This window comes from Salvelinus namaycush, chromosome 28 (assembly GCF_016432855.1).
Source record: "Salvelinus namaycush isolate Seneca chromosome 28, SaNama_1.0, whole genome shotgun sequence".
Classification (NCBI taxonomy): domain Eukaryota; kingdom Metazoa; phylum Chordata; class Actinopteri; order Salmoniformes; family Salmonidae; genus Salvelinus; species Salvelinus namaycush.
The window spans coordinates 20880478-20895678 of record NC_052334.1 but is presented as its reverse complement, the minus strand read 5'-3'; the positions used below and the strand labels follow the sequence as shown (position 1 = coordinate 20895678).

Here is a 15201-nt window from a genome sequence, read left to right as displayed (position 1 = left end):
AGAACACAATTTTTTTACTGCAGTAATTTTGCAATGTAACTGCAGACTGCAGTGCAGTACACTGAATTTATTCGGCAATTACTGAGTCCAAAATGCAGTTACTGCATTTTTACTGCAGTTTCAAAACTGCTTTGTTTTCTTGTAAGGGTTACTGCAGAATGGATACAAGGTGTGTTTAAAGAAAGACTCCTGTCCTCCCAGGCCTTCGGCCTGGTGTAGGATCAGTTAGGGTCAAAGTAGTGGAATGGAGTGATGATTTAAAAAAAATATTAAATAGTGGTATATAGGTGTAGGGTTAGTTGGTGGTGCAACTTTTTTCCATTTACAAAATAAAAAAATTAACGTGATTGACCACACACTACCACACAGTAGGTGGCGGCATGCACAAACAAAATGTGCGAATGCCATGATACCAAAGAAGAAGAACGAAGAGACGCTCTCTAGCTACCGCGTCTTACTTCCTCCTAGAGCACATGGAGCCGGTGACAAGACTAAACCGGTTCCTAAGTCTACAGAAGGCCGGTTTCAGCTGGCGTGTTGCCTTGGAGACAGCACCTCTATAAATACGGTCGTATCGAAACGTTAGCTTCAACTTTCCAGTTGTAATTCAGTTAGAGCGCGCTACACAGTTTCGTGACAGACTCGACTGACGAGGAAAAACCGAGTCATATTTTCCAGGATTCTGGTCTAATGGACACACTCTTTGTAAATGCTTTTTAAGGTAAGCCTTCAATAATTTATCCTACATTTTCACAAATTAATTTATTTTAAACAGGTTAGCTAGGTAGGCTATCGTATTCATCCATGTATTGCGATATCCACGTTGGCTTAGTCAGATCGTGTCAAATTGTGTTTAGCTAAAGTAATATTATGGTAATGCCATATTTAGCCTCTTCGCTCATGGAGACCTGTAACGTTACATTGATCTGTGTAACAGTACAGGTCTCCCAGAGCGAAAAGGATATGCCACCTCGTGCAACGTTAGTTAGCGTTACGTATCTCTATCTTCTAATAGGTTTTTGGTTTAATGGAAGTGATGGGTTTGGAGCAGCCCCAAGGGACGCCGTGTATACCTTGTCGAACCTGGGGTTGGGTTTGAAGAATGGTTTGGACCGCGGGAATGAGATTGGCAAAGAAACTCGGTGAAAGTTTTTGTTACATTCGTGAACAACTCCCAGTCCCCACACAATGTCTTTAACTAGCTTGCTAAAATGTATTTTATGATGAAGTGTATACCGGTAACATTAGGCTACATTGACGAAGCTTGTGTGGCCATGCTGGCATGGCGTTAATGAATGAATGAAGAATTTTGGAGCGTGTTCGAGAGCATCAAAACCGTGATGTATCATGGGTAAATTGTGACAGACTAACACATCTAGAAGTTATGTTGAGGAGTAATTGTTTATGAAGCAGGGTGATTTGGAGATCGGTCAGTCTCGATTCGCCTTTTATGTCGGCTGCAATGTCGAATGCGCCCATTATAATGGCGCGCCAAGCGGATAAAATACTGATTGGTTCAGCCAAGAAGCGTTTGTTTTGCGTCAGTCTTTCCTGATTGGTTCCTTTTCATGCCACTAAACGATTTAGCCACTGTCTCCCTGCTATTTGGATACTTTAGCAGTGTCCTTGTCATAGAGGCGGTTTCTCACTTACTGGTTAGTAGAGACTTGTCGAGAGACGTTGTATCCCTTTGAGACCCGGATAAAAGATTGCCCTGTAGTCGGCCTTCTCGAGGGTGTGGTTGTTCAACAAAAAATCCTTCAGATTGTCCGATAATGTAAAAAAGCAAGTATATTGGCCATTAATACTCTCTGATAACACTTGCGATGCCAACAGTAACTACTTCTCAGTCATACTAGGCTATATGATTATCTAAACTGCTAACGGGCTGGTTGAATGAATTATGTAAATATCCATTGAAAACACTAACGCAGCATAGACACTGTCCTGTTTTAATGCTACTGTATTTTCACACATTTGAGCTTTCTGTTTGCAGAATACTCGCTTTAGGAAAGCGCACACTGGCTACTCTGCAGGCCCCGGCCTAGAGTCTTACCTGAAAGGCTTCAACTTCACTGGTGAACCACCTTGGCTGCTCTGCACCTGATTAAACTACTTTGCCAAATTCCATCTCTTTCTTGTCCAAGTAAGGGTTGCTTTCCAATCCACTGTCATTTCCAACATACATGTCACAATATCTTCTGGAATAGATGTTACAGTACCGGCCTATGAGCAGCTGGGGTTGGTTGTAATTGGTGTACTGTCTTTGGGAGTAATGCTACTAATTTAGGCATATTCCAGGTGACAATGAGCTGTCTTGTACAAACATTTTACTATCAGGGAATTGCCCTTGTAAAGTGTGCAGGTCACTGAGTCAACATTGATAGGCTATTCCTTGAACAACTAGCCCACTGATAAACACAATGTTTTTGGGTCTGTGCTACGATTTTTAACTCTGATCTCCTTTTTCCACAGTTCTTTTGTGACAGTCTTTAAATATTTTCTTCGACCATGAACACTTTTGCTCCTGATTTTGCCTTCCTGGAGGAGGGTTTCTGTGCCCGTGACATTGTTGAGCAAAAAATCAACGAGACATCCATGTCTGTAAGAACCACTTCCTGTTGTCTCAGATTTTGCTGCATTTGGTGTGAGAAGTGTGATTTGATGTCGAGGCATTTGTCAGTGTAAGATGTATTTCTTATTCGCTTGCATCCATGTCTTTGACCCTCCAGGATGATAAGGATGCCTTCTACGTGTGCGACTTGGGTGACGTGCTGAAGAAGCACATGCGATGGGCGCGTGCCATGCCTCGCGTCACGCCCTTCTATGCTGTCAAATGCAACGACAGTCGGGCTGTTGTCACGACCCTGGCTTCCTTGAACGCTGGCTTTGACTGTGCAAGCAAGGTTTGTCTCTTTCTAAACCGCTCCTGACAAACCCTGCTGCCCTGTGAATGTGTTTCCTGTACTGACCCAGTCTGTCTTTGTCCCATCAGACTGAGATCCAGATCGTTCAGTCTCTGGGTGTGGATGCTAACAGGATCATCTACGCCAACCCCTGCAAGCAGGTGTCCCAGATCAAGTATGCCTCTGCCCACGGAGTGCAGATGATGACCTTCGACAGTGATGTGGAGCTCATGAAGGTTGCTCGGTACCACGACGATGCAAAGTAAGAGACCTCCACCCCCATTCTTTAGCCACACTGAAAACACTTGGATTGTCAGGAACTTATTTGGCTACTCTAGAAAAGTACACCTCTTACTTATCTCTCCTTGTCCAGACTGGTACTGCGCATTGCCACAGATGATTCCAAGGCAGTGTGCCGGCTGAGTGTGAAGTTTGGTGCCACCCTGAAGGCCTGCCGGGGTCTCCTGGAGCGGGCTAAGGAGCTGGGCCTGGATGTTATCGGGGTCAGCTTCCACGTGGGCAGCGGCTGCACTGACCCAGACACCTTCAGCCAGGCCATCTCTGACGCACGCTGTGTCTTCGACATGGGGGTGAGTTGCCTTTTCTGCTTTAACTTATCACCTGAATTGATACATTTTAAAAATGGACCCTTTACCTGGTAAGTTTGGTTCGTTTCCAGTGAAGGGATGCAGTTGGCCCGCAGCGGTAGGCCTAACTCATCTTTTGTTTGTTTCTTCAGGCTGAGGTGGGATTCAACATGACCCTCCTGGACATTGGTGGCGGTTTTCCTGGGTCTGAGGACGCCAAGCTCAAGTTTGAGGAGATCACAGCAGTTATCAACCCAGCGCTGGACAAGTATTTTCCTGCCGACTCTGGGATCCGGATCATAGCCGAACCAGGCCGCTACTACGTGGCCTCTGCCTACACCCTAGCTGTTAACATCATTGCCAAGAAGGTTATCATGAACGAGCAGTCTGCCTCTGACGGTAAGAGCAAACTCTACTCAATCCGCTAACTTGTGGCTACTGCCTGATGTGCGAAATAACATTGCATCACGTAACTTAAAGTTAGCAAAGTTTCATTCATCTCTGCCCCTACAGAGGATGACGATTGGACTAGTGACCGGACTCTGATGTACTATGTGAACGATGGGGTCTACGGCTCCTTCAACTGTATTCTATATGACCATGCTCACCCCCTGCCTACCCTGCACAAGGTACGATGATTTCAACCAAACACTTCATTTCAACCAAACTCACACAAAAAGCACATTTTATAAAACCAGTAAAGTAAGTTTGATTGTTTAATCCCTGCTCTCTTCATCCTCCTACAGAAGCCAAAACCAGATGAGCGTATGTACCCCTGCAGCATCTGGGGACCAACCTGCGATGGCCTGGACCGCATCGCTGAGATGTGCACCTTGCCTGACATGCAGGTGGGAGAGTGGCTGCTGTTTGAGAACATGGGTGCCTACACTGTGGCTGCCTCCTCTACCTTCAACGGCTTCCAGAAGCCAGACATCTATTACACTATGTCCCGCACAGCTTGGTAAGTTATTGGAAATGTAGTATAATTATATGGACACCAATTGAATGTGACTGTGGCTGAATGTTTCCATACAGTGGTGTCTCATCAATCCTCAACCTTCATTCTGATTCTAAATCGCTCTTGTCCTGTGTAGGCAGTGCATGCAGCAGATCTGTGCCCAGGGGATGCCCACTCCTTTGGAGGATATGTCCTGTGTGACATCCAGCTGTGGCCATGAGAGCAGCCTGGAGCTGCCCACCAAGCCTTGCCAGACCCGTGTGCTCTAAACACAACACCAACATAATCTCATACATACCCACCACCACACTGCCACTCTACGGGGCCAGTAGCCTGTGTTAATTTCCTATTCATTTTTTTTTTTTTACTCATACCATTGAAAGGCCAGTTACTTGACTGGAGAATGAGGGGCATGTTGGTGCACATTTCTTTCTTTTCTGTATGAAAGACAGATCTAATCCTGAGCTGAGGCTGAATCTCTCTGTCTCAGAGGGTTGTAGTCCTATTGTTACAGGGGTCTGATTGGCTAATGCCTATAACACCAAGGTTGAATGTTCATTTATTGTAGGGGCCACAGGATGCCTTCATTTGCACTGAGCTAAGTCGCTCTAAATGAGAGCACTTGTAACATTGACATTGTCATTTTACATGGCGGTGTCGTGGGTGGTTTTTCTCTCCAACTCCTAGAAGGGTCCATTTCAGTTGATTCCACTACCACATCTCATGACTCAAAGGGCTGTTTGAGTGCTGATTACTTTGCCAGGTAATGGCTGCTACAGATGTTTAATTTTCTCTGAATCCTCTTTCACACCGACCCCTTTCGGTGTAGGGACTCAACATGCAGACTGTCCCTTCTCCTTTTCTGTATTTAATATTTTTTTTGTTTGTTGCTGGGTAGTAAATCAGTTAATGATAGTTATTCATGTTTAAGATGCATTTTTTTTTAAACGGATACGAAAGATGGGATTGCACATTTGTATTGCTTTCCTATGGAAACTTTCAATTTTGTAATAAAAAAAGATAAATAAAACGTAGGTGCAGAGCTGAATAATGTTGGTCCTTTCTGGGGGAAAAGGCAGTGTCTGTTGGGTAGAAAGGATAGGATACTGGATAACACACCTTGAGGATATTACTACAGTAGTGACTCGCTAACTATACTGAACAAAAATATAAATGTAACAATTTCAGTTACAGTTCCTATAAGGAAATCAGTCAATTGAAATACTTTAAATTAGGCCCTAATCTATGGATTTCACATGACTGGGAATACAAATATGCATCTGTTGGTCACACAACTTTAAAAAAGGGATGTATGTGGATTAGAAAACCAGTCAGTATCTGGTGTGATCATTAACCTCATGCAGCACATCTCCTTCTCATGGAGTTACTCAGGCTGTTGATTGTGGAATGTTGTCCCACTCTTCAATGGCTGTGCAGTTGTTGGATATTGGCCGGAACTGCAACACGCTGTCGATTCAGAGCATGCTCAACGGGTGACGTCTGAGTATGCAGGCCATGGGGGAAGAACTGGGACATGTTCAGCTTCCAAGAATTGTGTACAGATCCTTGCGCCATGGGCCCGTGCATTATGGCGGTGGATGAATTGCACAATGGGCCTCGGTTACGGTATGTGTGCAATCAAATTACCATAAATAAAATGCAATTGTGTTTGTAGCTTATGCCTGCCCATACCATAACACCGTTGGCACTCTGTTCACAATGTTGACTTCAGCAAAACGCTCCCCCACACGCCATACATGGGGTCTGCGGTTGTGAGGCCGGTTGGACGTACTGCCAAATTCTCTAAAATGACGTTGGAGCAGCTTGTAGAGAAATTTACATTCAGTTCTCTGGCAACAGCTCTGGTTGACATTCCTATTACACTCCCTCAACTTGAGATGTTTTAGTGACCATTTGTCCCCAGCACAAGGTGCAATGATCATGCTCTTTAATCAGCTTCTTGATATGCCACACCTGTCAGGTGGATGGATTATCTCAGCAAAGGAGAAATGCTCACTAACGGGGATGCACCTAATTTGAGACAAGCTTTTTGTGCGTATGGAACATTTCTGGGATCTTTTATTTTAGCTCATTAAACATGGGACCAATACTTTACGTTATATTTTTGTTCAGTGTGTATATAAAATTCTGAACTTATGAGGGGCAGCAGTTGCATCCATATCCACACATGCAGTCAGTCAACTGATTTGTGGAATAATCCATGTAGTTATGCTAAACTCTTAATGCACTATGAAGAAATGACTCAGCGTTTACCTGGTTGCTAAAATTATAATAGTTCGCCTAATTTCAGTTTGTGACAAAGCAGAGAATTATTGTATAGAGAATTATTGAACCATCTAAAACGTTCTGAAATATATTTTCCATATTGTATTTTCAGCTGTTTGAAGCAGGTGTACAAAACTGAAAGATGCAACTTAAGAATGGGAAGCATAGAAATAGCACACACATAGAATAGATCTAATACTTCTTAGAATTGCTTGATGAGAATCGAATTTATTTATATAGCCCTTCTTACATCAGCCGATATCTCAAAGTGCTGTACAGAAACCCAGCCTAAAACCCCAAACAGCAAGCAATGCAGGTGTAGAAGCACGGCGGCTAGGAAAAACTCCCTAGAAAGGCCAAAACCTAGAGAGGAACCAGGCTATGAGGGGTCCTCAGTCCTCTTCTAGCTGTGCCGGGTGGAGATAACAGAACATGGCCAAGATGTTCAAATGTTCATAAATGACCAGCATGGTCAAATAATAATCATCACAGTAGTTGTCGAGGGTGCAACAAGTCAGAACCTCAGGAGTAAATGTCAGTTGGCTTTTCATAGCCAATCACTGAGAGTATCTCTACCGCTCCTGCTGTCTCTAGAGAGTTGAAAACAGCAGGTCTGGGACAGGTAGCACGTCCGGTGAACAGGTCAGGGTTCCATAGCCGCAGGCAGAACAGTTGAAACTGGGGCAGCAGCACGGCCAGGTGGACTGGGGACAGCAAGGAGTCATCATGCCAGGTAGTCCTGAGGCATGGTCCTAGGGCTCAGGTTCTCCGAGAGAAAGAGAATTAGAGAGAGCATACTTAAATTCACACAGGACACCGGATAAGACAGGAGTACTCCAGATATAACAGACTGACCCTAACCCCCCCGACACGTAAACTACTGCAGCATAAATACTGGAGGCTGAGACCGGAGGGGTCAGGAGACACTGGCCCCATCCGATGATACCCCCGGACAGGGCCAAACAGGCAGGATATAACCCCACCCACTTTGCCAAAGCACAGCCCCCACACCACTAGAGGGATATCTTCAACCACCAACTTACCATCCTGAGACAAGGCCGAGTATAGCCCACAAAGATCTCCGCCACAGCACAACCCAAGAGGGGGGGGGGGGGGGGGGGGGGGGCAAACCAAACAGAATGAAAGATTAACTAATTTGTGAATTTGGATAGGTAACCCAAAAAGTTACATTTTAAATACATTATTACTAGTAGCCGGCCCTTGCCTTTTAGGGCACCTAGCCGGCAAAACATTTTACTGGCCCCCATCTTGACAGCAGAGAATGTTGTTTTGGCAGTGTTAAAGCAAATTTCTTACAATTCGACACATTTTGCAGTGACTTGTGCCATTTAAATATGATATCTGAGTGAGCATGACTAACAAAATCAATGTGGGCCCCCTGGAGGCCAGGGCTCCTGGGCACATGCCCTGCGTGCCCAGTCGGTAAATTTAGATAGTCTAGCCAGCTAACTACCAATAAAAATTGTTAGCAGATATGGCTAATTGAGTGACCCAGTGACTAAAATAAGCGAAAAACTGTTGATGCACAACCAATTTTTTTTAATTATATCTTGTGTATTCTATTTTTACTCTCAACATTAAGTTGATTACCAGACTGAGATCATAGAAAAATTAAGACAACTAAATTATCAAAGCAAAGGTGCACATCCGTATCACTTAAAGTATTTAAAAGCAATATGCTAACATGACAAATAACAAAACATTTGAATGCTGGTAATAGACTCACAATTTCATAGACTCGTTTGAGTAAAAAATGTTGAAGACACTTAAAATCTCAAGTAACATCGCTTTAATACCAGTGATACTTGAAACACTACTGACAGAAACTTTGGGTGTATTCATATAGAAAATCACTGTTCAATGACATTCAAAGAGACAAAGTTGGTATCATTAGAAAGCAGAGTCTTTTCAACAGCATGTCTGACTAAAGTCAATACATTTCCATGATCGGCATCATTGATGACCTGTGTCGTAAAACCAAAGTGGCTGTTGAAAGAGAAGTTCCCTCTTCCTACCTACAGATATCAGTCACTTTCCATCTGTGTGTTAGGGGCCCTTCTCCTCGCCCGTGACGAACAGGTGTACAGGCTTCTGGGACTGCAGCATCTGAGCGGCCCTCTGGGCCCCGGTGATGGCAGCGAGGCGCTGGGCGTCATAGCGTGAGTAGAGGGCTGTGCAAGTCCAGCTAGCCTCCTCTCCTTGGCCCCCTGCCTGCAGCATGTTGCACACCTCATTGTAGAAGTGAGGGTAGGAGGGCAGCCCATAGAAGATCAGGTTCTGGATTCCCTTGATGGTGTATCTGATAGGGGGTTGACAATTATTCAATGGGAAAGTTCAATGCAACACTATTATACACAGCTGGACAACTTCCTGTTTACAGACAACAAAAATTGCCTGACATTTAAAAACGGAGCACCACTTTTACCTCTTGTAGAAGTGGAAGCGTTCGGTGAAGAGAATAAACTGTTTATCTCCCTTCTGGAAAAAGTGCCTGGCACGGGACACCTCTGACTTTGTCGAGTACTCGCATATGCTGGCAAAGTTGATCTCCTCCTTCTTCATGTAGTTGCGCAGTCGGACGTAGTCGAAGTATGAGGGAACATAGATGAGCGTGTGGGACATGACTGAGTCCCTGTACTGGGGCAGGACCTTGTCCACAAAGAATTGGAACCTGCCAGGGAAAATGGGGATAAATTAAGAAAAGGTTTATTCATTGATTGATTTTAAGATGTCAGTATAACATTTAAACACAATAGGAGGTAGTCAATGACTACCTATTGTTTACAATGAAACTTCACTATAATAAATAAACCATGAATTTCCCTCTGTAGTCCGATCTGATCTTGTGGTATTAAAAATTTGCCACTTACAGAGTAGGGTTGATCTTGACGTGGAATGTATTAGTGCAGTGCGCCCTCTAGTATTCGCTATGTGTCTTACACCGGGGCTGTCTGTTGCAAATCGGAGACTTCACTTTTTCTTTATTTGCTGTAGGGTTGGGCTGAGTAGACCTCTAAAATACAGTATGCTACTCCAAATATCGCGATATCCAATATAATCTGTTTGCGCCGTTAATGACTAGATAATTCCAGACGGTGCATTTTTTGTTCTTATTTACAATATCATAGTTGCATTCTCATTTTAAAAAATTAGTATGGTGAAAAAACAAGGCTTAATTCATTTAGATTTCATTTTCAACATATTGATATAGCCTAACTGAAGTTCAAACAGACTATAGTCTTTTTAAAATTTATTTTACCTTTATTTAACTAGGCAAGTCAGTTAAGAACAAATTCTTATTTTCAATGACGGCCTAGGAACAGTGGGTTAACTGCCTTGTGCAGGGGCAGAACGACAGATTTGTACCTTGTCAGCTCGGGGATTCGAACTTGCAACCTTTCGGTTACTAGTCCAACGCTCTAACCACTAGGCTACCATCTTGCACATCACAATATATTGTCTTGCACTTCACAATATATTGTCCAAGTAAAATATCACAATATTCAATTTAAACATACATCAGCCCAACCCTAATTTCCTGCCCAGATTATATACCATCGTAGGATACTGCTGAAGAGTACATTGTGTGTCTTTACCTTGCATCCTGGTCCATGAAGCTGTTAGAGTTGATCATCTGGAAGACATGAGGGAGCTGAACCAGAACCTGGCAGATAGAGCCTGTTATAGGCATATTCTTGGTGGCAACCTGGAAAAAGAATGTGGAAAACATGACTTTCATAATACTCAATTAACAATGTTTCTAATGGCATGGCATATACCTCATTAGTTGAAATCATACAGACGATGGATTGAAGAGGCCACACAGGCCAAGTGCACACTGACCTGGCCGCGGTAGTTGAAGCAGTGCTTAGAGATGATGTTGTTGATCTGTGGGTCTTGGATAGAGCTGAACATCAGTGTCTGGCGATAGTACTTGGCCCAGTTGTTCAGGTTCCACATGCGCACCCTGGAGAAGTCCACCCCATGGGGGTCCAAGGGCTGCAGGTTCAGATGCTTCATCACATGCTGGAAGAAAGCACAGCAGGGATTGTGGTTAAAGCAACACTGAAAAGTTCTGTGGTGTAGAAGGTCCCTTTACACAGGAAAGTAATTCACTAAAATACCAGAAGGGCAGCCTGCATAATGCCATAGTGATACTTCCCTGAATTATACACATTATTTACAATAGTAGAACTGGATATTTTTGGCTTGGGTTAACATTGTCCTTATAACAGAACTTGATGAAATATGGAGGCAACTTTAAAAAAAAATATATATATATTTTATTTTACCTTTAACTAGGCAAGTCAGTTAAGAACAAATTCTTATTTTCAATGACGGTCTAGGAACAGTGGGTTAACTACCTTGTTCAGGGGCAGAGCGACAGTTTTTTACCTTGTCAGCTCGGGGATTCGATCTTGCAACCTTTCGGTTACAAGTCCAACGCTCTAACCACTAGGCTACCTGCCGCGCCCAACTTAATCTAGGCTACTGTTTATCAATCCAGCCTAACCCTGCCAGTAGGTAACCCTAACACTATAGGTAACCCTACCTAACCACACTAGCAGGTAACCCGAACACTGTAGCTAGGTAACCCTACCAGTAGGTGCTCCCAGTTCTGCATGAGGAAGACGTCGGCCTGGTCCACCACAAGTATCTCGATGGAGGACAAGAAGTCGTAGTCCCGCTTGGCCTCGCCCTCCACCCCCAGCACCGTACGCAGGCCCAGCGGAGACGCTATGATGATGTCAGAGGAGTAGAAGGGTGCATAGAGCCGAATGCTTCTCCTCAAGATGGAAACTCCTGGTTTGAAGAGGGTGGGGTCAAAGGTCGATAATGGTCAGAGATAGGAGGCAATGAGCCAAATGTGGAGGAAAAAATGGAGTGCAATCTATTGTGAATGAATGTCTTATGTTTTGTGTAAATGTACTGAAAAAATTGTATTTTAGGGAAATATAAACACGACAACAAACATTCTCATTGAGTTTGCCTGCACATCCTATTTGCTTGCTGACCTATCCTGAAGTGATCGTCGATGTTGCCAGAGAAAATGGCGGTGTAGTCGTCTGGTCTGAAGAGGTTGGGTGGCGTGTCCACTGGCTCCTCTCCAAATTCGTCCTTGAACCTCTTCTTGTTGCTGACATCCATCTTCCTGTCCTTGGTCTCCAGGAGGTTGATGAGGGTCTGGACCACCCGCAGCGCTCCATCTCGGAACGGCACCAGGATCAGAACCTGTACACAGATGCATGAGGGAACTGATTAAAATATCTTGATGGTGAAAAGGGGTAGACTAACCAGATGTGTAAACAACATTCAGTCTCTTCAACCGAGCTGGACTACTAATCAGCACACATTGGTGCTACTCTGGATAGGGACTTAGGACAAAGTACACAAGTAAACAGGTGCCTTACCTTGGGTCGGGTCAGGCCTTGGTCCCGGGGCTCATCCTGTGGTTCAACTTTGGCCTTGTTCCCTCCGGCCTTGTCCGCGGCTTGGTTCTCCCTCATCTGGGCATTATGACCCAGAACACCGGAGTTGGCCTTCAGCACGTGGTTGAGTGCGTGGAGGCAGTAGGCACTGCGGACCTGCCGGCCCTCGGTGAGTGGTGAGCTCTCTGGGAAGTACACGTCCTTGTAGGAACCCATGAGAGACAGCAGCTCCAGCTGCAGTGGACTGACCTCCTCCACGGCCACCTTAGGGTTGGAGGTCTGGTTCAGAGACGTCCAGTTAGTTTCCAGGACTTTGTGGAGCGCCAGAGGCCTTTTGTCTTTCTCCTGGCCGGCGGGACCAAACTTCTCCAGGGGGGAGGAGCAGAGGAGGGTGCCCAGTCTTGGCCACTGTGTATGATTTGTGTGGGGAAGGGGGTGGTGAAGGTGGACATGAGAGGTTACACAATGTTGGCCGTAAAACTTGAATAAACAAGAACACATAAAAATGTAATTAAGCTCAGACGAATGTGGGCGTACCTTGACCTGAGCCTTGGCCTTAGTGCCAGCAGTAATCCATTTTACATCCTCCTCACTAATCTCTGTGTCAAGGTGCAGCTTAAAGGAGTCTAAAAAAGATGGGAAACACACGGAAGCATTGCCTTTTCACTCCAAACTCACCTTCAGGAGTTGGTTGCTGCACAGAGCTATGAATAATTCCAGAGCTGGATAGTGGATACAAAACCAGAATGAAGGAAGATTCAATTAAGTAGGATTAAATTTCTCTCAATGTTTGCTTACCTTCCTTATCCTCTTGTTTAGCAGTGCTCTCTGCACCCTCCTGTTCTCCTTCTCCAGAGAAGTTGTTCTCCAGACAGAACTGAGACTCATGTTCCTTGTCCTCAAACTCCACTCCTCCTGCTGTTTCATCCTCCATAGCATCCTCACACCCTTCATTTGGTCCTGCTTCCCCCTCATCTGCCTCTTCTGGTGTCACAGTCAAATTATTTCCTGCTTCTTTATATTCCTCATCTCCATCACTTCCTTCTAAAATCAAGGAGCATAGACAAATCTAAATTCCGATCTGATTTGCAATGTCACTCCATGACTGTTCTAAAGACAATCATGACATAACCAATACTCAATATATCTGCAAGCAAAACTATGCTTCAATCAGTGTGCACTTTGACACTTTCACTTGCCTTCACTAAGATGCTCTTCTACCTCTTCTTCATCATCTACACTCTCATCTTCGCTTTCGTGGTCTGCAGGACTGCTGAGAGTAGACAACAACTTCTGGTATGCTGACTTGTGCTCTGGTTCGTCGTCCTCGTCACTTTCAGCACTGGACTGTACTGGGCTGTCTGGCTGTAGAAAAGAGAAAACACATTTACAAAAAACGCTAACTAGCAATTGAAAGTCAGATTAGCTAGTTAGTCGACGAGACAATAACGTTAGACTTACCAGAGCCAATATTTGTGTTTTCTCTGCCTTTTCTGTGACTCTAGAATAAATAATTTAAAACATCTGATTTATAAACGTGTACTTTATTCTATGCAGGGTCAAGTGATTAGCATGGTTAGCTGTTTGCTAGCTAGTTACGTTAGCTATAGTATAGCTAATTGAGGAATTACAAGTCACAGTGAATTTCAATTGCTGCGTACATATCATGGAATGGATGCTCCTCCCCAAATTCTTTCAGATGTTTCTTCTGCTTTTTTGATAAATTATTGAAGATCTGATTCTTCTGTTTTCTCTTCCCCATTGTTGACGGTTCAGTCACTAGATAGCTAGATAACTTTAGCTTGGTCGGGACACACGTGTGTTTGGGTTTTTTCGCAGATCAATAGCGTCACTTCCGGTATTCAAATTAAAGTGACATTCCACTGCAGTCAAATCAAATTGTATTGGTCACATACACATGATTAGCAGATGTTATTGCGAGTGTAGCAAAATGCTTATGCCTCTAGATCTGACAGTGCAGCAGTATGTAACAGGTAATATCTAACAGTTCCACAACAAAACCTAATATCTAACAAATTCCACAACAAAACCTAATACACGCAATCTAGTAAAGGAATGGGATGAGAATATATACATATAAAATATATGCATGAGCAGTGACAGAGCGGCTAAGATGCAATAGATAGTAAAGAATAGATAGTGAGGGATGCAGTATACAGTATATACACATGAGATGAGTAATGCAAGATATGTAAACATTCTTAAAGTGGAATTATTAAAGTGACTAGTGTTCCATTTATTAAAGTGGCCAATGATATCAAGTCTGTAGGTATTCAGCCACCTTTCTGTGCTAGTGGTGGCTGTTTAACAATCTGATGGCCTTGAGATAGAAGCTGTTTTTCAATCTATCTGTCCCAGCTTTTATGCACCTGTACTGACCTCGCCTTCTGGATGGAAGCAGGGTGAACAGGTAGTGGCTCGGGTGGTTATTGTCCTTGATTATCTTTTTTGCCTTCCTGTGACATAGTGTGTTGTAAGTGTCCTGGAGGGCAGGTAGTTTGCCCCCGGTGATAAGTTGTGCCACCCTCTGGAGAGCCCTGCGGTTGTGGGCGGTGCAGATGCCGTATCTGGCGGTGATACAGCCCGACAGGATGCTCTGTGATTGTATGTTGATGGCAGCAAAGTTTTATATGGGAAATAGTTGATCAACGCTTTGATAAAATACTCCACTTTTCTCCTTTCTCGTGGAACCTTCTCTTGCTACCATAGAGGGATGCCGCTATAAAAACAGATGCATCCTTGACAACATTATAATAGGTCATCAAAGTTTCAACAGCTGAAGCTTTCATGTACGGATAGGTTGTGGAGGTAAGGCGTTGGAAAGTGGGGGCACAAGAACCCGTAGGTTGTTGATCTGCAGTGACCTCTCAACTAGCTGTTGCCTATTTGGCCATATTTGAACAATTCATTAATTATGGAGATATCAGTTGAATGTTTGCTTGTTTTAGCTGTTACCATGGCAGAACTTAATTCATTGTTAACCATTTTGGTGT

The 15201-nt window shown here is 44.0% G+C and overlaps 2 protein-coding genes across 2 annotated transcripts; one reads left to right on the top strand and one right to left on the bottom strand.

The window, feature by feature from the left end:
* The first annotated feature begins 484 nt into the window (after positions 1-484).
* LOC120023692 (ornithine decarboxylase 1-like) lies at positions 485-5499 on the top strand. The gene is made up of 10 exons (XM_038967746.1): positions 485-721; positions 1997-2146; positions 2476-2604; positions 2733-2906; positions 2996-3168; positions 3280-3496; positions 3646-3892; positions 4007-4122; positions 4240-4454; positions 4588-5499. The coding sequence occupies exons 3-10, from the start codon at positions 2512-2514 to the stop codon at positions 4718-4720; spliced, it is 1368 nt and encodes a 455-aa protein (XP_038823674.1). The 5' UTR covers positions 485-721; positions 1997-2146; positions 2476-2511; the 3' UTR covers positions 4721-5499.
* A 2373-nt stretch (positions 5500-7872) lies between these two features.
* LOC120023690 (digestive organ expansion factor-like) lies at positions 7873-14015 on the bottom strand. The gene is made up of 12 exons (XM_038967743.1): positions 13849-14015; positions 13649-13688; positions 13387-13552; positions 12986-13231; positions 12725-12813; positions 12170-12595; positions 11774-11990; positions 11359-11561; positions 10602-10784; positions 10355-10464; positions 9184-9429; positions 7873-9057 (listed from the first exon to the last, which is right to left on the bottom strand). The coding sequence occupies exons 1-12, from the start codon at positions 13947-13949 to the stop codon at positions 8805-8807; spliced, it is 2280 nt and encodes a 759-aa protein (XP_038823671.1). The 5' UTR covers positions 13950-14015; the 3' UTR covers positions 7873-8804.
* Positions 14016-15201: the final 1186 nt, after the last annotated feature.